Here is a 25,236-nt window from a genome sequence, read left to right on the forward strand (position 1 = left end):
GATGAACTGGAATGTGCTGCCTGCCTAATGATGCTTTCTAACGCAGAGTCCTCAGCAAGGTCGTCCTGTGCGTGTGATAAACAGAAGTCAACAAGGGGACACAAGCATTTCTCACCCTGTGGAGTACTGAAATAGGTTGCATGTTTGTTTGTTTGTTTTGCTTATTTAGTTATTTATGTTATATCAGCTTTCATTTGTAATATTCAAGTATAAAGCAGCATTCATTATATCCCAGCAATAATATTCTAATTTGAGGTGCATGTAATATTTATCTTTAATTTATCATGGAGCAGTGGCTGTAAGGCTTTTAAAAAGAAGACTTGTACTTTATCAGGGAATTGTAACCAGAAATAATCTGCATATGCATTCTGACAATACAGTTGACATACAGCCATTACCATTCAGAAATGTATCACTTTGAATTATTCAAAGCCCTCATGGTCTAGGGGGAGTAAATACACTTTTGTCCTGGGACTAATGCAACATAAATTGTTTTTAATTATGGTATGGGCAATGTAAAAATATAGCCTCCTGCTTAAGGAGACAGGTGTCAGAAAACATCTGCAAGCTATGGGCATAGAAAGTCACAGTTCAATGAAGTCTGCAAGCTAAATGCAATAGTGAATATTTATTAGATAGTTACCATCACTATTAATTGGTTTGATCCCGCTGACGTTAAAAGCTTCCACATCTGGTGAGTGTGCATGATCTGTGGAGTGTGGGTCTTGAAGAAGTCTGAGCAATGCCTGAGGGAGAGGAAATGTTCTTGCTTGAAAAGTAGATAAGACTTTTGTTTTTCATCCCCGTTAGGATTTCAGCACTGGATGGAGTAGAGTTACACCTTTGAGTTTGTACATAAAATATTATTTATGTCTTGGTTTTTAAAGATGAGACTAAAACATCCCAACCAACATATCATTGGGCAAACATAATGCATACAAAACACCATAGGGTAGTCGTTTGACATCTACTGCTAGAACGAATATGAATATGGATTTAAAGGTTGGGTAACAGACAGAAGGACCATTACACTGAACTACTCCATACATAATAATGAAAAAAATATACATTAACAAGATTTAAGTTCTTTACAACATTCAACTGTGTTCCACAGAAATGTAGAAATTATTTTTTTGTGTTTGTTTGTTTAATACGGTAAGACAGTAGACAGTCGACACATTTGAAAAAAAAATCCTTGGCAGGATCTGAACAGTCTCACACAAACACCAGTGGAACCGCTGGAAGATGTGAAGAATGGCAACACAAAAACTCTGGAACGATGCCTTCACAACAAAACCTAATTTTCCATGTTCTAAAAAAACTGAAAAGCCCTTTTGGGAGATAAGGACTCTTCTCAATTATTACTCCATGAATTATTCAGTTTTTAAATATTACATTTCTTTACACGCGAAACATAAGCACGCCTGCTGGCTCCTTTTTAAAACACTGAAGCCCCTCTAGTGAAAGAGCTCCTGATTGACGAACATGCTAAGGTAATGATTGCGGAAAATAAAAATATACCCTGTGCTCACTTGTGCACAAAGCAGGAACTGGAAAAATCCCAAGGAATAGTATTCACATGCTCATAAACCTTTATTGCTTCATAGCAGAAATGTATTTTATTAGGGGCTTGCCAAAAATTATTTTCACATCAACATAGCTTATAAAATATTAACAGCGTAAAAGAGGAAGGACCAGAAATCAGAAAGGAGATTCATACAGATTTTTTTTTACAAATTTCAAATTATGCATGTAGGCATATAATAAATCAAGTCTCAATTAATGGAGGATCATTCCCTTTCAAAAGGGAATTAAAATGCTTGGTAAAAAATGATTCCGCTGTCCAGTGCCTCAGCTGGTAAAAGAGTCTACTTAGTTTGCTGGATTTCAGTATTATTATTCTTAGTACTCATAACAGAACTAGTACTGTACAATCGAGTAATACTAATATTGTCTCTGTTGTCTTTTTTTGCTTTCAGTTGTGCGCTACACTATGTACACTAGTCTGTTTCAGTTAGACACCATTAAAAGACAAGAATTACTAACAAATGATTTGAGAACTGCAATGAATTTCAGTATCAGCACTTCTGCATCACTGGTAAATTACATTAGTGTTGCCTGCACTTGGAAAATAGTTTGTAATTGAAACCATTTGTTCTCAATGAATTACAAAGTGCAAAGCAAATAGATTCATTTTTAGAACCAACATTTACATTAAGCCAACACCACAGCCGTCCGTGCAGCACTATTCTGTGTGTGATGTATTCACAAATAAGGATTGAAAGAATACAGAGTAGAGAAAAGAGACTGTAAGACCACAGACCTTTTGATTAATCGGGCAATTGAAATGGTCACAACCAATCTTAAAACATAAAAGAGTAGAATTAATAAATACCAATAAATATCAAAGTAATCTGGTCACATTGTACCTTATTGGTGGCATCTTCCTAATGAATGACTGTACTATGAGTAACACATGAATACCTCATGCGCTTCATCTGAGCTCTGATGAAGTGTATTAATTATGTACAGTAGTCATGTTATGTACACTACAGTTTCCCAGACTGGTAAATGTATTCTAATTAGATGCTATTTTTCATCATATCATATCTGGAAAACATAACAGATCATTTCTACTGCTTTCAAATCAAATTCTTTGTCTTTATTTAGTGGAAAGTCTGACTTTACATTGCCAATCATTCCTGTTCATGTAGCTTCCTGATTTTAGCTCATTGCTGTTTCCTGTCCTTTGTGAATGTTATAATTTGACAATATAAAATATTTTTTCCAAGAAACCTGTAATTATTTCTTTATACTGCTGATACTGTTAAGATGGTCATATAAAAGCCATGTGCCCTATAAGGAGTAAGATGTCACTAGTACTTTAAAACCAGGAAAAAAGTTGCATGTTCTGAATTATATATACTGCAAAACTTCAATTAAATGCCCCCAGCGTTTATTCCAAATAACTGCAAGAAGCCCCAGTGTCAATTGGAGACCGGCGATTGTAGGAGACAGGCGTTTGTATTAAACATTCGTAAATAAAAAGACATCACATACTCATGCAGGGTAAGAAGATAAGAAGAGCCAGGAAACATTGATTCACTGTAGAACTAGGCCAGGCTTTTTTAAAATTATTTAAATTATTATTATTTTTTAATAATTTTCTTTCCGGTAATTCTGTTAGCAGTCTAAGATTCGATATACTGTGAACTCTCACTAAATAAACAAAAAGCACTTTATACTTCATTAATGCATTGTTTATGTCGCAATTGACAGTTAGTTCAATCACTACAATTAACAGCAATACAAATATACAGCACGATTCGCATTCGCTTCCCCACTGCTCCGCTCCCTCCACTGGCTCCCAATAGCGGGACGCATTCAGTTCAAGACTTTGACCCTCACCTACCGCTGTCTTGACCACACTGCACCAAGCTACCTTCAGACCCTCGTCTCTCCATACATCCCCTCCAGACCACTGCGCTCTTCCAGTGCCAGAAGACTAACTCTACCTCCTCTCCACTCTCCTTCCTCCAGAGCCGCTCCTTCTCATTCCTGAACCCTAAATGGTGGAACGACCTGCCCACCGAAGTCAAAACAGCAGAGTCCTTGACCTCATTATTAGTCCTCTATCCCTGCTAGATAGCACTTCACAGTTTTTTTATGCTTCTTGCGTTCTTGATTGTTTTCCTCCATGCTCCCTTTCCCGTAGCCCTTGACTGTGAACCTACATCTTGACAGCACTTAGCTTTCACCGTCCAGGATGTAGGAAGTCACTTACTGTACTTGTGTAAATTGTAAATTGGAATTTGTAAAATGTATTATTTTGAATTGCTGTTTTAGCTAAATTGAATTTGTAATGATTGATGCCTTGTACTTCACTGTATTTTTGCACTTTGTTTGCACTTATGTTGTAAGTCACCCTGGATAAGGGCGTCTGCCAAGAAATAAAAATAATAATAATAATAATAATAATAATAATAATAATAATAATAATAATAATAATAATAATTTATTTTTACAGGTATTATCCTTTCTGCAGATCTACAGTTTGAGTGAACCCCAACAAAGGCAACCTTCCCATCAACCCCTGCACCTCCACTTAATTAGCATTACTGTCATGAAAGAAGCGAAGTACTGTATAAAGGGCCATGCATGTGTGGGATTGCCTGTGATCCAGTGTGCATCTGTATATTCTGCAGACAAATATATATAAATGTCATAAGTACCTCTTCAAATGTATTATCGGAAATCCCATATCCAATGAGATGTAGATTTTCCATGTTAGCATCCAGAGTTTGGAAAAGTCTCGAGTATTTGCTCTTCTCTACAGTGGCTGGAATTAGGTAGGTGAGTTCACCGCCAAAATGGTCTTTCAAAAAAGCCTCTGGTATCTGGCATTTCACCAGTGATGTAACTGCATGTTCGGCATAGAAAGAATCCTGTTCAGACAGGGAATTCTGAAAGAATGAAAAATAATTAAAATTGTGTATAATTGCTGTAGTTTGTTTTGTTACCAAGAGATGAAGAATACAAAACAGACATCATATTTCAACAACATTTGGACTAAACAAACTAAAAGTGTGTGGGCACGGAATTGAAAAACACAGCAGTCAAACGCAGAACAAGATTAATTTAGTTTTTTACACTTTGTATGATTGACTGTTTGGAGTTATGGAGGACTAGACTGGAGTTAATGCTTCCCTGAGAAATCACTCTATGCCTGTCTGGGGAGCTTTGGCGAGATTCTCTTCCCGCACTCATCAACTGTGTAAACAATCGAAGGCTGGCAGGTTGCTACGCTATGATCAGGGCATCGTCTTGGAAATTTCATCCAGATAAATCTGTTGCAGGGTGTCAGAAGAATGAAGTTCAAATCAACACTTTATGTTTGACTAAACAAAAGCCTGTATTTTATCAAGCTCTCCAATGGAGCAGCACACAATTTATTCATCAGAGAAGGGTCATTGCCATGATAATCATCAGTCCGTTTTATTTTATTTTGGCTCACAGCTGTCACGAGAGTCAGGCTGCAGCTCCTTCCATACACTTCCTTCAAGTAGGCCGGGGAGCCCCAGCACTTCAGCTGGCCCTTGTCCAAGATGACAATCCGATCACTGAGATTCGCAGCCTCCTCCAGATGATGTGTGGTGAGGATAATGGTGTGTCCTGTGGAGGGAATTAAACAGCTTTCCTTCAGCTCCGTCCAACATAGTTAACTTCTGCAAAGTGCATTCAGACTCATTTCCTACCCACTTCCAAACAGAATCTAAAACAACAAGAATGCTCTTTTTATTTTACTGCCATATCCTTCAGCTAGAGGAAAGGCTGTTCTTTGATAAGGGGTAAATTAACTAAACAATTCTGTCCATGAAAATAAGTGCTGTCTGAGTTTTGTTTCTTGTTTTTTTAAGATTCCTGCAATCCATACACACTTAACAGTAGTAACCAGTTTGTAAATACTGAGACTTTTAACTTTAACAAGTTGAATGGTAACACTTTACAATAAGTCTCCCTAGTTACAGTGTATTTAAATAGTAGGTCTTAAGCAAATTGTAATTATGCGTTATTACAATGTAATTAATGTGTAAACATGACTAACAGTATATGAAAGTACACAATTGTAACTACATTTGTAACTATGTTTGTAACTGTTAGAAATTATAAGAAACCTTCCAGTAAGTTACTAGTTAAAACTTGCTCCTATGAGGGTTTCTTTGTTCTTATTAGAATTTCTCTGCTTAGACTTATCTGTGTGGCAGATAGAGATAATTTCTACTGCCGTGGACATTCCTTAGGTAACGAACCGAAAATATATATATCACGTTCTTATCAGTATAGTGTGTGCTGTGTCCTTGATACCAGCGCTTCCATGTCTGGATGAAATAGTGTTTCCCTAATTATAAAGAATACCTAATGAATTATTGTTTTGCGTGTCTGGGAACTGCCCCGGGACATATGTCAAGAAAATATCATCCAGGTTCGGGACAGCCCTGAACCTCCTTTGAAATATTGCTTGTAGATGTATAAAAGGCTGTGTGAAACTTTCAATAAACTGAAGATAAACGAACAGACATTGTGTCGGTGACTTTACTTCCCGGGCCTGTCTCCTGTTGAAAAGCCTCATCTGTTACTGGAAGCGCTAACTGGGGTGCCTGATTGACTGGGGAATCCGAAGGGTTGCTTCAACTGAAGCTTTGTACCGTAACAGTAACTAAGTTTTTTCTTAAATGCACATGTGATGCCACAATCATAACATTTAAAATCTTTTGGTATATTTCCTTAAAAAAAGAATAAGTCCAATAATAAGGTGTTTTGTATGGCAAGCCAAATTATCATTTTGAGATATCTCAAAATTCATTTCAAGATATCTTCAAATATTTAGAGAGATCTGCAAACCATTTAGAGATATATAAGGTGCTTTGTAAAGATATTTCTAAATGATTTGCAGATATCTCTAAATTATCTTTAAATGATTTAGAAATATCATTTAAAGATATCTTCAAATTACTTCCTATTAATGTAGAGATATAAAATGAGACAAGGAATTTTCTGAAGTCTTTCTGTTTGTCCTGCAATGCATGATTGAAAATTATTATTAGCTGAAATTTAATTTATTTTTACAGGTATTATCCTTTCTGCAGATCTACAGTTTGAGTGACCAAGTGAACCCCAACAAAGGCAACCTTCCCATCAACCCATCCCATCAACATTTAGAGATATCTCTAAATGTACTTTAAAATTAGATATCTTTAAATGATTTAGCGATATCTCGAAATATTTGAAGATGATAAATGAAAATTTGGCTTGCCATAGTTTTGCCACCATTGTTTCCTCAGTAACTGAGAGATACCAGAATCTGTATTATGCACAAGCTGTTCAGTGGAGACATTTTTATTTCCACAGCCTTGCCGAATAAATGTTCCCACTGTGCCAAATACATTATATGAATTCTTTGTTTTACAAGCCTGAAAGAGAAATTCCCTGCAGATTTAACATGATTTGTGTGACATTTTGCATTCGAGAAATATTATAAGAAATGGGAATTTGGGTGCACAATCCCACTTACCATTTAATAAGAATGCATTGATTTTTGGGATAAAATGTGTCAAGTTACAAACATCTGCACACTAGTGCTGGGCTGCTGAGAACTGTACAGATATGCATTTATCCTTTAATAACTTAGTTCCCAAGTCAGCAACTCATGTGTATGAAATATGTATGGTAATATTGCGCGTGAAGGAGTTTCATAAATACTCATGTATTGGATCTCTGTGCTTCAGTAGGTTTGCATATATTTCACCATCATAAAACCTCCATATATTTTGAAATGTATGCAGGTTAAATAAATGATTGCATTGGGACCGGGGAAAATTTACTGGAAACCCACTGTGGAAGTTTCTCTCTTTAGCTTTCTTTGTTTCTGAGCACTATATTTATAATATTAATAGGACCATGCTGTCAATACAAATCAGTGAGGACTCAAGACTCCACTCTAAAAGGGCAATGACCCAAAAACAGAATAACACTGGAGTTACCTCAACAAAACCCAGTATATTAAACTGAAATGTTATAACACATTAAGCATCTCTGTTTAGATTTAAGCCTGTTATGAGCAATTTTAATCACTTCCCTGAGATAATATTTGAATATGTACTAGTTTACCGTGTCCACCTGTTTAAAATGATGTGGAAATATATAGCCCACACAATATCTTATGTTATTGTGTAAATTGAATTAGGAAGGATACAAGGAATTTTAATTTAATGAAAATGTTATTATTTGAACAATGTAAAGTCTTTTTATACTAAACAGATCCTATAATAATGATATCAAATTAAATGTTTTAACAAAATTATTTGTGTATCCCATTATGTTGGTATGTTTTTATTATTTTGATTAATGTAAGTTTCAAAACAGAAGTAAAATTTGAATGAACACTCCAGCCCACAAATGAGACAATTTCCAGACAGCTTCTGTGCATTTATGAAGCAATCACGTAACAACATTCAATGACATATTTCATGACTATGTGTTTGCTGGTTTAAGGCCATTAAACAAAGTAATATCAAAAGCATATGTATACACAGTGTCTTGTTTGCCTGTGTGTGATTAGACAAACATCTTAATTGTAGATATGCATTACAATATAAATGATGCCACAGAGACTTAATACATGTTTTATTATTAAAATTAGAATTTTAAACATCCAAACAATTAAAACAAGTTAATTTGTTTAGTAAATGTAAGGGGGATTGAATATACCATAAACATATTGAAAAACAGCCAAAAGCAATGCTCTTTCAAACAAAAATTTATGTTAGCTAATTAATACATTTATAATTTCTGCTTGCAAAGAATGAATGGTATTTTTTTTTTCTGTATACAATTACACTGTGGAGTAAGAAAGCCTTACGAATTACTCCAAAGTATAAAGTGTTTCCTTTATTACTTCTTGCTGTACAAAACTTCAGAAGAGAATGTATTGCTTATATACAAAAAAATCATATGCCTTGTGTTTCTCCCTGTCACTGCTTAACTTTATTTATTTTGGTTAAAGCATAGTACACACTAAAGATTACTCTATTTGTCCTGAGAGTGGAAATACTAATTGAGAAAACTGAAAAATATTTCTTCAGGGAGACATCAGCCTAATGGGTTGTGCTGAGAAGATTTCTCTAAAAGGTTATCATGTTGCTACTTGAACAACTTCAGTCAGCAAAACTGATCCCTGTCCTCAACAACACTTATTGCTTGAAAACCACTGTCATATTTTTTCTACTAGTATCTTAAAAGAAAAGATAACCTTGAGCATGTTTCTTTAAGACGTGCTGCAAAGCCATTTGAAGAACTCTTGACATATAGATAATGAACAAAATTTAAAGTAAATTACATTTTTATAAATACAAATATATTTATATTTATTTGGGGGTTATAGACAGTTTAGGGGTTAAGAAGCAGGTCAGAATTAGAGTGTAAGTTTACATTTTAAAGGCTAAAGCTAGGGTTAAGGCAATATCTTCCAGAAAACATACACTTCCATTTTGGTTCGGGTTGTGTTTCTATGAGACGCATGCATCCCTTTAAAATGTGGTGTTGGCTACAGTTAATGTTCTGATTATGGTTAGGACTCATCATGCTATAGGTATTATATTGGTGTAATTTAATGCAGATTAAACTTGGGTCTTTCCACGTGTCCTCCATAAAACAAAATAATTTTGGAAGTGCGTCTGACCCTTTTTTAACATGATAAAGCCTCCCTTCGACCAAAAGCTCTATTTTCTCCATGCTGGTAGGTTGTACCCTAATTCAAAGCATATATACTGGATCGAACTCTTAGTTAATTCTTCATACTCCACCATTAGAAATCCATCAAGGATGCGGGTGTTCATTCAAGCACTCAGACAACACAAGCTTGGGAAAATATCTTATTAGAGGAAAACACTTCTTTCTTCTCTTTGCTCCTATGTGAGTATTATGAGAGGATGTAAAAACTCAGAGAAAGAAGCAAAACTTTTTTTGGGGGTGGGGTGATAACTACCAGAAGATTGACTGACCAGCTCTGTATTTCAGCAGTAAGCTCCAGATACCCCTCCGTGAAGATGGGTCCACTCCACTGGTGGGCTCGTCCAGGACAATGGTGTTGGAGTCGCCGATGAAAGCAATTGCGATCGACAGCTTTCTCTTGGTTCCCCCCGACAGAACAGTCACCTGATTGTGCTGATGCGGACTCAGCCCAGATTCCTCCAGAGCTCTGGAGAACAGCAGGTGAAATCAGGGGGTGGTTGTCAACATGGGATAGTGGACAGGACAGATGTTGGTCCACATAGTCTTACATTAGTAACATTCAAAAACTTGTCCTTGCATTGAGACTATAAATTCCTTCTGTTGGGGGGAAATATGTAAATGGATAATCAACTGGTGTAGTTAACCGTGACTCTCAAGCCTACACTTATAAAAGTAAAATCAACATGTAAGCTATCTCCCTGGAGAACTTGGTCTTAAAGAAGCGCCTGCACTAACTAATCTAACTCCTTCTAACATTATATATATATATATATATATATATATATATATATATATATATACTGCAGCCTCTCTGTATGTGACGCCTCACCTATTTACTTCCTGAGTGAGCCGAGTCTTCCCCCAGTGAGGGGCTTTGATGGCCGAGTACAACAGCAGGTGCTCCCTGACGGTGAGACAGTGGAACAGCACATCTTGCTGCAGACACACTCCCATCTCCTTCCTCACCGCACACAGGTCCTGGTGGGTTCCTGTCCCGTTCACAAACACTGTGCCGGAGTTGGGCTGGTGTAGACCAGTCACCAGGGAGCTGAGTGAGAAAGACACCGAGCTCCTAACTACATGGAATACCACAAACAACTGCATTAATAAATAGATAAATTCAATAAATCAATGGAGCTCCACAAACACATATTTTACTGAATAACAGAGATCGATTTTTGTATCCAATTTATATATTTCTGTGTTTTATGGTAGTCATATTGTTAAATCACAAGGCGAATGTTTGGTATTCTGACTTTGCCTCTCTGTGGATCTCAATCCTTAATCATAAAACCTACAAACAAAGGGGGCATTATGTTGTGCATCTTTGCCTTTGCACCTGGCAGGAGCCGTGATAAAAATCTCAAGAGGAAAGGCAGGTCACGGCTGAGATAAAGCTTCAAAAGGAAGCTCTGGGGACACGTAACGGCTCTGCCTTTGAGGGTAACTAATATTATTGTTGCATCATGGCCAATAAATTAACACACAAGGAAGTTAAATGGCTATCCAAGTGACATTTCATAATACCAAACTTTATCAGCATTTGTGAAAGGCGCCCTTCATTGTGAGGAGAGCTGAGTCCCTAAGAGAGTAGCCCCTGGCTCAGTGAAGAACACACATGGTTGTGCTTTTGCCTGCTCCATTAGGCCCGAGCAGGGAAGTGATGTGTCCTCTGCAGAAGGTGAGGTTCAGTCCTCGGACTCCCCCTGCCTTGCAACCTTTAAACTCCTTGGTCACCGAGCTCAGAAAAACTCCAGCCCTGCACACGTCCGCATCGCATCCTCTCAGAGAGTTTTGTTCTCCTCCTCTGGGGGCTGAAGAAGAGGCAACAGAATTAAGTTTCTCAAACATCAGTCTGGAAACATTCTTTTGAAAACACTTGTGTCAGCGGTTTTAGTAGTAACTTTTAATACCCCAGGCTGCCAAAAAGGCTGGGATTTCATTACTGGGTGTCAATAACAAATATATTTCTTAGAAAAGAAAACTAATTATGGGGTAGAACCGGATTACATGGCAATAAGCACAAGAGAAACTGAGGAACAACAACAAGCAAAAATAAAAAATAAAAACTGTATCTGGTGCAGAGTAAAAGAAAACAGAATTACCTAGGTTGTGAAATTGCCTGTTGCAGAAGGAAAGGTTTGAAGTCAGAATTTTCTCTCCTCTTTTCTTATCAGCCCAATGAATCATCTTCCACCAGTATGATGCATTAAAAACGAAATACCACGGCTGTTTGTTACCATACTTTCCTATTTTTAAAATAGCAGATAAACAAGTATTAGATCATGCATTGCAATACATCTGACTTTTGCATCAAAGTTTAATCCAAAAAAACAGAACAAATATAGAAAAAGAAAAGATCTCTAAGCGTTTCAAAACTGTGGCATGGCTCAACCAGCAGCTAAACATCGAAATCACTGAAATGGTGAACTTGAGGGTGAACTTGGCAGTGGCCCTACAACACAAGAGGTGGTTCATAGGAAGCAGAAGTAAGAGGTAAGGGCAATACGTTTCTTCAATGACACGCGCCATTAAATGCATGTCTTTTAACACTATATGAGCTCAGAATTTATGACATTCTGTGAGGGAAAACAAACTGAAATCGGGGACTGTTGTGTGAATGAAGGTGAAGAGAGATCGTCTGCAGAACAATGGTTAAGCCTTATCAAAAACATCTCTCTAAATAACTTGCACACCATGCACACCAACTGACACATGTCCCTTGTTATGACACTGATTATTGCACAAATCTAATAATATCCTGCTGTTGCTGTGTAGAACAGGTTTTGCTTCTTCTCGCTGTAACGTCAATGAGCCTGGGGTGTAATGCACTTATATCAGAAAACAGAACTGATAAACTGATAAATTGAAGTAGACCGTACTGTGGATGCATAACTAGATTACAGAATATATTATTACATTTTTGTAAAAATAAAGAATGAAAGAACAGTAATTTGCGAGAAAGAAAGTAAAGGTTAACTATTTTAATGTAAGTATGTAAGTTGTCTTTCACCTTTAATATCACTGGTTGTAGTGATACACACACATACTTTGTATATATTAATTATAAAGTTTCAGTAAGAACTTCAGCTTTCATGCTTATTATTCAAATATGCTATTTAATATATGTATTTAATTTCTCATTAATTACAATTTTAACTTTATAAGAAAAAGTATTTAAAGTAGCATCTGGATAAGAAATTGGAAATTTCCCCTAGGACTTATTGGTAAATGCTGTAAACCAGAGAGTTTTTATTGTATTTTATTTTTTATGCCGTTCAAATAAATACATGATGAAACAGCAAACCACCTGCTGTGGAACTAAATTAACATATCAAAGATCCCTTCAGACTAATCCAACACGGATGATGAAAAAACAAATGGCTGTACATCAGCACAAAATGAAAGGGCGCATGATAAATCTACAGGAGAAGTTGTTAAGCTGTTAGTTGTTTGAAAGGGTTTATTATTGACTCATAAATGTGTTTGTATTTCTTCACTTAATCATTTCAGACAACCCTGCTTTCAGAGTGTACAGACATTTTCCCCACAGACCACCGCGCTTCTGTGGACTCCAGAGAACATGTGAGACGCTGTTCTGACAGGTGCGCCTCTGTTACTCCTGCAGACGGGAATGAATATCTATTCTCTTCAAAGGGTGAGTGCTCCGATTAAATCAAATAAGAACCCCGATAGTACAAGACGTAAACGTGCTAAATCAGTGAAGTTGGGTAATTATGTTTCATAGTTTGTCATAGCTTCAGTCTGCAAGATGCTTTTTTTATCAAAAGGTCTTATCTTTTGAAAGTGTTTTATCTTGCATGGGGTAGGTAGTGTGAGTGCATGTTAAGAATGCACAATTTCCACAGCTGAGCATCTGAGGATTGCTTATTAAATAACGCACCTAGTTTTCAGTATAAGAATACTTATAATACATGTGAAAAAATTAAGATAACATGAAAACTTTTACTTGCACACCTGGGAAAATCTTATGGAAATACCATCCGAGAACGAAATAGAGAAAAGAGTCGATCAGCATCATCCAGCACATCCAGCCGAAACTCAGGGCCTCCCTATCTGAAGGTGTGTAATACATGTTATTCCACTGGACACCTGGAAAACAACCAGGGGAAAAGATTGTCAGCCATTTGGAAATGAGCAAAACAACCACAATAGAAAATGTTTGACAGTAAAGAATATTGTTAAAACTCTAAGATGATGCTCAAGGCAATTGTTTTGTTTCTATGTTTAGCAACTGTGTATATCTAAGCCATCACTGTAAAATGAAAATCAAACAAGTCAAGAACTAAAAATGCTGTTATGTATTTATTACATATTTTAATGATATACTACATTATTTACATATATCCCATTTAGGCTCCTGATACCAAAATAACAAAACAAGAAGCTCTTCCCCCTGATGAAAAAGATTAGTTTCTAGACAAAACCAGAAACTGAGCAAAACCTTTGAAATTTGAGATGAGTGCAACACTGATAATAATAAAGCAATGATAATAGCTTTAGTATCTATTAGTCATAGATTATATGCTGTGCTGTCACTACAGATATAAGTGAGTCCCTGTTTCTCTGTACTGTTTCTATTTTAACATTTTCCAGCCAAAATTGAAGCAATTTTATAAAAGCGATAGCATCAGCAAAACAATTGATTTTAAGTACAATTCCGGGTATCCATAGGTAGTATAAAATTCGATATTGCAGAATGGCATGGGGCCATAAAGAAGCCTGACACATGGGGACAAAGAAATTCATGAAACAAGAACTGTATATATTTAACCTTTAACTGACCTTAAAAACCCATAGTAATAAAAGTAATGAAGTCAGATTTCAATTTCCATGTAAAAAAGTGACTCATATTTTATACACGATAAAACACATTTAAAAAATTAATCACCCTATAATATATGAAAAATTATAAATCACATGTATACTCTTACCAGTATGACACTTTTGAAATAATTGTGGCTGATGGTAATGTGAAAGGCTGGAGGTTAGAGAGGAGATTAAATGAAGTGTACAGGAAAGTATGAAGAAAAGATTGTTTAAAAATACATCTGATTTGTACAAAGGGTTTTAAATGATACCAAAATAAATGTCTGGGAGCTCCTGACCTCAGTTGGTTGCTACATTACCAACTGTATCCCTCTGGCCATCTGTGAAAGGGACTGCAGCACGCATTTAACACACTGTTAAACACACTGTAAAATAAATGGTCACTTTGTCTCTTGACACATCACTTTGACCAGTATGTGTTTTTGTGTGTTTAAAGGAAATAATTATAAACACGACAGTGGATACATAAGTATAGAGAAGTTGAGTGTGTGCAAAGAGTTCCCATCCCATAATTACAGCACAAGAATCACTTTGATTACCTTTCCTGTTGTTCTCCAAGAACGTGAGACAGTACACTCCCTGGCTAAAGGCAGTTGTGGAGAGAAGGCACTAAAAGAGGAGGATTAGATTAGAATTAGAATTGATATTTCGGTAAATTTTACATTAAGTGTCCCTAATTACTGTGTATTTACACTGTAATTACTTGGTAACTACAAGTGTAAATACGCCTATTTAAACTGTATTTAGACTGAAATTGTGCATGGCTACAATGCTTTTACTGTGCTACAGTAACCCTTTACATTTAGTGTCCCTAATTACTGTATATTTACTTGGTAACTACCAGTGTAATAATGCCTATTTACACTGTATTTACACTGTAAAAAGTAAGTACAGTGTAAATACAAAGTAATTAGGGACAATGCAAAGTGTTACCATGTAGTGTTTTACAAATGATTGGATAATTCAAATAATAGTTATGCGTTATCACTCAAAAGGTGATTATTAAACTCCTGAGACAAAATGTTGAATAACAAAATATTGGTAACACTTTAACACTTTACATAAAGTAATTACACTTGTAGTTACCAAGTAATTACAGTGTAAATACACAGTAATTAGGGACACTTAATTTAAAGTGTTACCCACTAAATAATAATACTAATGAGTGTACTTGTCTCATAATACCACATGACAATAGCAGGCTGTGTAGCAGATACGTGTGTGTGTGAATGGGGTTGTGGACAACACTCACAACAAGACTTTGAGCAGAGAAGCTGAGTTGGGCCTGCACCACAACCAGGATCATGAAGGGGAAAAAGGTAATGGTATACAGCAGACTAGCCCCCATAGCTGCCACGTTGGCGTTGCTGAAAAAAACACTGATGAGGAAGCTGAAGGTGATGATGGACACTCCGAAGTCCAGCAGGAAGAGATAGAGCAGCAGGCTGTCGCTGTGGGGCAGGATCCCACCCAGTTTGGAGATCAGGACCAGGAGAGCACTGCTTGTCGCGAGGAGGATCACGTTATCTGCGAACCAGGCAGCAATATGGGTGGCTGGCTGGACTCCCATCATCTCCAAGTACTAAGAGGCAACAGCAAGTGAAACAAATCAGGATGCTGAATATCTGTAAAATTAATGAATATTCATGAATCTATTGTGACTTGCAACGGTAAAAAAGGGAAAGATGAGAAAGACTTCTGAAGCACATCATTAATTGAAGAGGACTGTTGTGACTTGATTGGTTTAAATGTGCACATCCTTATTCTGAAAGTCACCTTTTTACATCTAATCTGTGTCCAATGTTACGCACTTTAAAGCAATCTGATAGTTCTGAGGATCCAATTAGATTGAAAAAGCACACTGATCACACTTCTGTCGGACGATAAATAAGCCAAGTAATTATTAATTCTTTGGAAATCCAGATCTAAGACTGGAAAATTCTCTTGCATCTCAAGCTTCTGCTTGATCCTCAAACCATCTTGCAAAAGTGACCCGTAGTATTACATGGAGGGCATGGTCTTAAAAAGTGATTAATATTCCCTTTCTTTAGGCTTTGAAAGATTAAACAAAGCACTTCCCATATACTTGTTTTCCCTTAACTCATCAGTTTTTCGTAAGCAGAATAACATTAGTTAAATCTCTTCCTTTTAGCCTTGTAATTGATCCCATTTCTTCCTTTCAGAACACTTATCTCAGCCTTTGATTATTATTGTATTTTGGTACAGTGAGGGAAAATAGTATTTGATCCCCTGCTGATTTTGTACGTTTGCCCACTGACAAAGAAATGATCAGTCTATAATTTTAATGGTAGGTGTATTTTAACAGTGAGAGACAGAATAACAACAAAAAAATCCAGAAAAACGCATTTCAAAAAAGTTATAAATTGATTTGCATGTTAATGAGGGAAATAAGTCATTAAGGTTTCGAGTCTGACGTTTGGCAACTCGAACCATCAGCTCCCTCCACAGATTTTCTATGGGATTAAGGTCTGGAGACTGGCTAGGCCACTCCAGGACCTTAATGTGCTTCTTCTTGAGCCACTCCTTTGTTGCCTTGGCTGTGTGTTTTGGGTCATTGTCATGCTGGAATACCATCCACGACCCATTTTCAATGCCCGGGCTGAGGGAAGGAGGTTCTCACCCAAGATTTGACGGTACATGGCCCCGTCCATCGTCACTTTGATGCGGTGCAGTTGTCCTGTCCCCTTAGCAGAAAAACACCCCCAAAGCATAATGTTTCCACCTCCATGTTTGACGGTAGGGATGGTGGTCTTGGGGTCATTCCTCTTCCTCCAAACACAGCGAGTTGAGTTGATGTCAAAGAGCTTGATTTTGGTCTCATCTGACCACAACACTTTCACCCAGTTCTCCTCTGAATCATTCAGATGTTGGCAAACTTCAGACGGGCCTGTACATGTGCTTTCTTGAGCAGGGGGACCTTGCGGGTGCTGCAGGATTTCAGTCCTTCACGGCGTAGTGTGTTACCAATTGTTTTCTTGGTGACTATGGTCCCAGCTGCCTTGAGATCATTAACAAGATCCTCCCGTGTAGTTCTGGGCTGATTCCTCACCGTTCTCATGATCATTGAAACTCCACGAGGTGAGATCTTGCATGGAGCCCCAGACCGAGGGAGACTGACAGTTATTTTGTGTTTCTTCCATTTGCGAATAATCGCACCAACTGTTGTCACCTTCTCTCCAAGCTGCTTGGTGATGGTCTTGTAACCCATTCCAGCCTTGTGTAGGTCTACAATCTTGTCCCTGACATCCTTGGACAGCTCTTTGGTCTTGGCCATGGTGGAGAGTTTGGAATTTGATTGATTGATTGCTTCTGTGGACAGGTGTCTTTTATACAGGTAACGAGCTGAGATTAGGAGCACTCCCTTTAAGAGAGTGCTCCTAATCTCAGCTCGTTACCTGAATAAAAGACACCTGGGAGCCAGAAATCTTGCTGATTGATAGGGGATCAAATACTTATTTCCCTCATTAACATGCAAATCAAGTTATAACTTTTTTGAAATGCGTTTTTCTGGATTTGTTTGTTGTTATTCTGTCTCTCACTGTTAAAATACACCTACCATTAAAATTATAGACTGATCATTTCTTTGTCAGTGGGCAAACGTACAAAATCAGCAGGGGATCAAATACTTTTTTCCCTCAGTGTATATAATTTTACACAGTTATGAGAACTCATGCAATCCACATTACAGTGCTTCTTCAAATGTAATGATGCTTTGATGTAAAATGTAAAAACACATATCTTACTTATTAATGTTTATGTGTCACAAACATGAACAGATGTGTGCGTTATTATAGCCCTTCTGGTCCTATTGCATATTGTCTACATTTGCCTCTTCTGCTCTAGGCAAGACAAATTAAGCTTGAATTAAAACCAATGTATTGTTCTGGGTGGGTTTATTAGTCTGTTCTGGTTTTAATTAAGAGGGAATGAATCAAATATCCAATTTGTATGACATACATTAATATGGCAAGGTGTAAATAAGGTGGTGTTTGTATTTAATTTCTTGATATTGATATTGTATTTATAGGAAGGGTTGATTGCAGTTTCAGTGTGATAGCACTGAAATAAGGTTCCTCAAGCTGTGCAGTTAATCACTGAGGAAGGGTTTAGTTAGGAGTAAATGAGCCATTAATGAAACCAATATAACCTGCTTACCACTTCCAGCTGCATTTCTCTCTCAAAGACAAGCTTTCGGACCATACTGGCCAATGAGATCATCCAGGACAGCATCATCAGTAATGGGAGGAAAAACCCAACACTGCTCATGAACCTGCCACATGAAAATAAAGAAAGAGAGAAGGAAGAAGATTAAAAGGAAGGAAACCAAGAAGATAGAATATTTTATTCTAGGTATTATTCTTCAAATCAACACATAGAGTATTTATTTTCGCCTCAAAGAATAGTGTTGATTGGACCGCCAAGACAAGGGATGATGTAATTTGAAGAATAGAACGTTTTTAGCATTGATGATAAGTAACATTTCTGAAGAAATCCACATCTCTATGTGCAAACCTACCCTTTATATGCATTTGTTTGTAAGTGTGTAATTATATCATCTGTCTTTAGTTTGTTTAGCTTTAAGGGCTTTTTAAACTTTAATTAGATCTCCTTCACTTTGTCGTTTTTCTCAGCTGTAAAAATTGAACTCTTTAAACAAATCAACAAACCTAGGTTTGTTGCCTTTGGAAAGATTAGAAATGATTCCTTTGTGTAAACAGTGTAGAAAACATCTTACATCTTCTTAATGTTTCTAATCAAGTCTTACTGTAACCTTTTTCTTTCCACACATTTTAGGAAGTCTGTGAGTCAAACTTATTAATCATCTTTCAAGTCAGCACTCCATTATTACTGCCCAGCGGATAAGCAGTGTAAAATCAAGAGAGACCCTCACTGGTCTTGGATGTGACAGGGGTAAGGCATGGCCTGGACAATCGACTGGGTGTCTGAAACATCCCTCCCCGTCTGGACAGCAATGATTGCTCGCTCGATCATGTCCTGCAGGGGAACAAAGACCCGGTTGTATCGGAAGCTGGCCATGGGGACGCTCTTGGGATGAACCGCCCACACTGGGTTCTGCAGCTGGTCCGTCCTCATGCTGTGGAGGACACTGGTTCTGATGGTGTAGCTCAGATGGGGCGGAAGCGAACCTGGAGGAGGACTGGGAGATTCCTGGCTGCCACTCAAGTTGAAAATCACACCTTTTGAAGAGACAAATTACAATATTATGTATTGATTGACTGATTCTTTTTACTGTATTTTTTGTTTTGCAGTAGATAAGTATCCAGTGTGGCCACCACGAAAATAAAAGGAATTCTCCACTAGTAAGTTGTTGAGGAACTGTCACTCCATCAATCATAGTTTCCCTAAGAGTGTGAATTCACAGTGTATGTGGGAATAGCACTATCCACTTTTAAGTCTGCCTTATATTTTTATATATATATATAAATAAAAACTTCATACAATGAGTATTTCACCAGCCCCAATCTTAGTTGTCTTCCTTCTGTACGTTACTCATTGTTTTTAACCTTACACCTTACACAATCCATTAAAAAAACACTGCAGGAGAGTTGATATAGCCTGACAGATTCGATTAAGTGAAAATGTGAATCCTGAAACAACAGTGACATGACAGGAGCCAATCTTAAAGTGGTCTCCTGGGACTTTTAATGTGAAACGTACTGGGATGTTCTGTGTTAAGAATATATAAGAGCTAAATAAGCACAATACTCAATAGCGCTAACATACTTACTTGCCAGGAAGTTGTTTTGTTGCATTAGCTCTTGGGCATTTCTTTCCATTTCCGCCAGTGAGTCAAACCCAGAAAAGCGGTCCAGAGATACGCAAGCTGAGATATTCACCATGAGTTGAGATAGCAAGTTAATCTGTTCTGTCGCTGGATCACTCAAAGTCTTGTTTATAGCATTCCCTGACAACAATAACAACAGCAGAATGTTGCTACTAATCATCACAAAGTCGCTGCTTAGCTCTGCCATTATGTTGTAAATGTACAATCAGAGATTTGTGTTGAATAAATTCCAATTTCATGTCTCAGGCTTTTTAAATTAGTGTTCTGTGTGGGTTTTAATTATTATATTTTAAGGTTAACACTCACCATTAAATCATTTGTTACATATGTATTTTGAAATATGCAGAGGTTGTCTTATACAATATAAAATAATGCACCTAAAAGACAATAGAATCCAGAAAACATGTCTAATATTCAAATAAGAGACATATAAAAGTTATAAACTGCACTTTAGTGGTTAGTTTCCACACCACAAACAAATACAATTAAAATAATAAGGGAAAACAATGTGTGGTTTTAATTACATCAGACTTGCCAGAGAAACTGAAATTCTTTGGCATAAAGAATCCATCATTCTATGTGTCTGATATGGTCAGTCTTTAAATGACATTGATCTCCTAGTTTACTGAGGATGTTCACTTTTCTCCAGTTTTATAATGAGTTACAGTCTCAAGTGGTCAAATAAAAATGTATTTATGATCTTTATGAATAATGTATACAACATAAACCACATTAAAAATTCACAAAATAAATATATTGCACTGGATACCATAGTTAACAGAACACATTCATTATTTAAGCGTTAAAACACAACTGATATGTACAGATTTGCCACATGAGAGACTAGACATTTACTGTTTTGCTCAAACAGCTTTTGACGTCATTTTTTAAAAATGAAATAAATAAAATAAATAAATAAATAAATAACAACTTACCATATGCTTGAAGCTCTGCAGACAGCATATCCAAATCAATATTTAACTGACTTTCAATGAAGCTCTGAACAAAGTTATTTTGAAAAGCCCCCTGCAAGAATACTTTACATAGTAATTCAATGTATTGCTTTGTTTTGTGTTATTTTGTACACATTGAATGATTTAATATGCACATTATGTCCTCTGCAAAAAGATCACTAGGTTATAGATACAAAAATGACTAAAGCTTCACCAGTCTCAACTCCCAGCTCATATTATTCCAGACTATCATGACCTCAATGTCATAATTATTTCTTATATTTTCCTTAACAAATTAAAAGTGTTGGGACATCCTTGTTTTGCCACACCCTGCTTAAAAAGGGACAATGGATGAACATTATTATAGCAAGATTTCACACTTCATGGGTGGCACCTCATTTTCTTTTTGTATTTCTCTTTTTGTCCCAGAACTGTCCTGATATTCCTCTTTACACGTACAGACATTTTCTCATAAAGAAGAGGCCAATCTGCACACTGAGTGTAAATTCTAGGAGATTTATGTACAGTTCCAACATAATGAATTTTCTATTTTACATGCAAGGAAGGAAAAACATTCCCTGAGATCCTAATCAAATCTGAACACCACTTATTCCCAGCCATACAGCTACATTACAAATATCTGAGCTGAGGCTCGTGCTACAAGGTTACTAGGAAGCAGAAATGTATAATTACTCTTTGAAGATTTGTAGGTGTTTAGAACAAACTACCTCATGATGATCTAAAAACTAGTGCTCTGGCATCTTGATGAAGTCTTGAATTAATAAGCTATTAGCGATCAAACAAGCAAGATTAACAAAATTGCCTCCTCTTTTTTTAACCTGACTAATGATCTTAAAATCGTATAATTTCCTTTTAATGTAACATTGGTTAAAGAGGCATACTCAATAATGCAGATGTGTTGTGTGTTTACGCTGCGCTCGACTCTGAACAGACACATTTGTTTCCCTTACCTGTAGCTGATTGATCATGAGGATGCTCTCTTTCTTCCCCAGCATATCTGATGCTCTGAGCCATGCTTCTGCGTAGGTTTTGAGTTTTTTGACATATTCAAATGTAGCATTAGCCTGCCACGAGGAGAAGATATCAACAGAATTACATGGAGGGTTGGGGGAAGTGTCTTAATTAAAAGTACATTAACACAGTACAGAGCACGATAATAAAATAAAAAAATACACGTACCTTTCCCAGCACTTCCTGTGTGGCCGCTGTCTGTGGGAAGTAGAGGATTTTACCCTGTAGTAAAGGCTTGAGGAAGGTCCACAGGAGAGCTCCACTGGGAGACTGCAGAATGTCCTGATAAAACTCCATGCAAAAGTCAGCTGCAACAAAAATAACATAATAAGGCATTACATCTTGTTGGTGTTTCTTTAAAGAAGGATTTACGCAAACTAGACACATTTGTTTGTTGTCTGACACTCTGTTACGTGCCACTTTATTAAAAAGGAGATATGGAGTAAATCCATTTCAGCATCCCTCAATAGGAAGCTATTAGGATATTGTTTTTGGACACTGATATTTTTAACAAGATGCATCCTATTTGCTACATTACGCAGTGCTTTTTATGAACGTGTTATTAGGTTTGTAAAACTTAGTTGTTTCAGAATTCATGTTTGGAACGCATTCTCAGAGTCATTGATCTGCCACACTTTCTTTTCAAATGTTTTTGACTGAACACATTCTATCGCCTCAAACTAAATTCCAAACACAGCCTACCCCTGGGGGTACACCAGCTGTTTCCAGGTCTGCACCTTATTATGACTGTCTGAGATCATTCTTGTGACAATGGAATCCACAGGCCACACAGAAAAAGCCTGAGGCAGGTTGGCAATTTATTTCCTTGATTCAGAATCTTTACATTCGGATCTATATCTGGCACAGGCAGTATTACACATAGACGTCACTCACTGGAATTTGAGGGTATGCCGTACTTCTGAATGTCCTCCGTGGTGAGTTTGGTGACTTGGGGCAACTCAGACAACATTATGCTCTCTGCTAACATGGCAGGTACTTCTTGCTTGCAAACCATCTTGGACATTCTGTGCCAAGAGCTAGCAGACGACACCCTTAACGCGGTGCCTGCCAATGCCTAGAAATAGAAATCAATGAATAAATACATGTGTAACAAGCCAGAGAAATGATTTATATTTTTATTTTCTGGTGCTCGCACCTCTTGGAACTGTAGTACGCCAGGCAATTCCAGATTTGACAAGGACCCCAGCAGCTCCGGCAGGCGGCGGATGATTGGACGAGCTTTACTGGTCAGGACAGCAATGCTAGAGAACATGTCCAGCACATGGCTCATGATCTGATTGATTTTAACTGGCATGACTACTGGAATAAAGCCCTGGGACGCAAACACAAAAATACAACACAAATTTGAACAAAACTAGTTTTCCATTACTAGATAAGAAAAACTGTCAAAGTGATCAGGAATGTGTGGTAAACAAACCAGGAAGCGGGCTTGTTTGCCAACCCGCAGATATAGCAGGAATCAGAGATGGATAAAAATGTATACAAGGGGGAGCCAAAGATAGATGCTAGTTCAGGGTAGCTTCTGAGATCCTTGATTAATTGCTATTGATTTTCAGTGGAAGCTATTGAAAGAATAAGGGGAGTTTTCAGCTAAACAACTCTAGGCAATTTAAATTTTGGACATCTATCAATCACCCGTGCACAGCAAGCAACACGTGCCCTGTCAGTGATCAATCTTCAGGCCACTTTACTTCTTCCAACCCCACAAAAACTGAATTAAAAGGCTTCACCCAAACATTGTGCTATACCTTATAGATGATGCTTCTAATGTCAAAGTACTGACTGACTGTTACAAAGAGAGAATAGAGGTCCTTTGAAGACAACGTGCAGAATTCTTGAACAGTGTTTGAGATGTTCCTGTCTGTGGGAAAGGACAGTATCAGTTTAAGGGTTTCCTCATCACATCTCCCAGTCAAGATGGTGGCGAGAGCACCTGCAGAGATCTATAGAGAAAGAAATATTAGATGGACGATGCAATAAATGATTCATGTGCAAAGAAGATGGGAACGTTAAGAGTACAAAACAGTCTGTTCTAGAAACCCCCCAATTTGCCATAAATTAGATGTAATCCACAGAATAATTTAGCAGTACTTTGATCAGTACACTTTTCCATTTCTCAGAACTCCTACTTCGATAGGTAAAACGCTCTGACATTTAATGTGCCAACTCAGGCTTTTTCTGTTCTGAAGTCATATTAACGTTTGATTTTCAGTTGCTTTAATTGTATTGACTGCTGTGGGAGCCTGAGGTTACAAAACTGCACTGAATTACTATATCCTACTAATGGATGCAGCAAATGCACAAAGGTTAGAATTAGAAACACAAAGACTTCCACAAGGGAGCTGTACGGCTGTTAATGCAGTGAGAGAATATTCTGCTCCTACCTTTGACATGGTGAAGTTCGCTGCCAAGATGTTTTCAATGGTTTCAAAGGACAGACTGGTCCTGTTCCAGAGATGCAATCTAAGCTTGCTTATGTTCTGCACACAAGCTCCAATACTGAGATCTCAAGGGAGAGAAAAAAATATTTATTGAGTATTCGCTTTATGAAAATTGCAAGTAAGACGTTTATTTTACTTTATTGTAATGCACACATTAAACACAATTCCAGAAATAAAACATTAGGAAGTCATATTGCAAATCACCTTTTTGCAGTGGACGGATAACACTCATGGTTATCCAGGCCATCACTTCCTTGCCTGGCTATGATTTATGAAATGCCCTTTATGATGAGAATACATTAAAAAATCTACTGACTGACCTTTGCTGGCAATTTTAGAGGCATTTACCCATATTTCCCCCTTTTTGGTTTCATTGCATTGGCTACCTTTCAGATTTAGAGCTCTCCTTAAGATTCGGCTGTTAAATTAAAACTGTAATGCACTTTTGTCCCTTAATAAATTAATGTTGTCTTACTCTTCATCTATTCATGCTTCCAGCTGAAATATTGGAGTTAAGGCCAAATGGATAATATAAATGGATCAGAGTTTAATTCAGCTTACTGTTACTAGGGAATCCGTGTCTTAGTGCCCAGGAGTGCAAATTGATTTCTCTTTAAGTTACTTGACGATTGACCTGCACTGACAGCTCAAATAGAACTCTGCTATTTGAGAAAATAGTTTTGACTTCTGTTTGTGTTCATTTATGTATATATATATATATATATATATATACACTCACCTAAAGGATTATTAGGAACACCTGTTCAATTTCTCATTAATGCAATTATCTAACCAACCAATCACATGGCAGTTGCTTCAA

The 25,236-nt window shown here is 37.1% G+C and overlaps 1 protein-coding gene across 1 annotated transcript in view; it reads right to left on the reverse strand.

The window, feature by feature from the left end:
* The window catches only part of LOC136714100 (ATP-binding cassette sub-family A member 13-like), a 57,807-nt gene extending 33,039 nt beyond the window's left edge, over positions 1 to 24,768 (reverse strand). The window contains exons 1-20 of the mRNA XM_066691411.1: positions 24,765 to 24,768; positions 24,360 to 24,481; positions 23,724 to 23,918; positions 23,111 to 23,287; positions 22,849 to 23,029; positions 22,123 to 22,262; positions 21,894 to 22,007; positions 20,905 to 20,995; positions 19,913 to 20,089; positions 19,055 to 19,361; positions 18,319 to 18,433; positions 15,395 to 15,724; positions 14,682 to 14,751; positions 13,270 to 13,404; positions 10,910 to 11,105; positions 10,121 to 10,339; positions 9,561 to 9,757; positions 5,015 to 5,172; positions 4,233 to 4,463; positions 644 to 746 (exon numbers count right to left, since the gene is read on the reverse strand). Coding sequence (XP_066547508.1) covers positions 644 to 746; positions 4,233 to 4,463; positions 5,015 to 5,172; positions 9,561 to 9,757; positions 10,121 to 10,339; positions 10,910 to 11,105; positions 13,270 to 13,404; positions 14,682 to 14,751; positions 15,395 to 15,724; positions 18,319 to 18,433; positions 19,055 to 19,361; positions 19,913 to 20,089; positions 20,905 to 20,995; positions 21,894 to 22,007; positions 22,123 to 22,262; positions 22,849 to 23,029; positions 23,111 to 23,287; positions 23,724 to 23,918; positions 24,360 to 24,481; positions 24,765 to 24,768 — 3,262 coding nt within the window. The remainder of the gene's footprint in view (positions 1 to 643; positions 747 to 4,232; positions 4,464 to 5,014; positions 5,173 to 9,560; positions 9,758 to 10,120; positions 10,340 to 10,909; positions 11,106 to 13,269; positions 13,405 to 14,681; positions 14,752 to 15,394; positions 15,725 to 18,318; positions 18,434 to 19,054; positions 19,362 to 19,912; positions 20,090 to 20,904; positions 20,996 to 21,893; positions 22,008 to 22,122; positions 22,263 to 22,848; positions 23,030 to 23,110; positions 23,288 to 23,723; positions 23,919 to 24,359; positions 24,482 to 24,764) is intronic.
* Positions 24,769 to 25,236: the final 468 nt, after the last annotated feature.

The sequence above is a fragment of the Amia ocellicauda genome, chromosome 18, assembly GCF_036373705.1.
Source record: "Amia ocellicauda isolate fAmiCal2 chromosome 18, fAmiCal2.hap1, whole genome shotgun sequence".
Classification (NCBI taxonomy): Eukaryota; Metazoa; Chordata; class Actinopteri; order Amiiformes; family Amiidae; genus Amia; species Amia ocellicauda.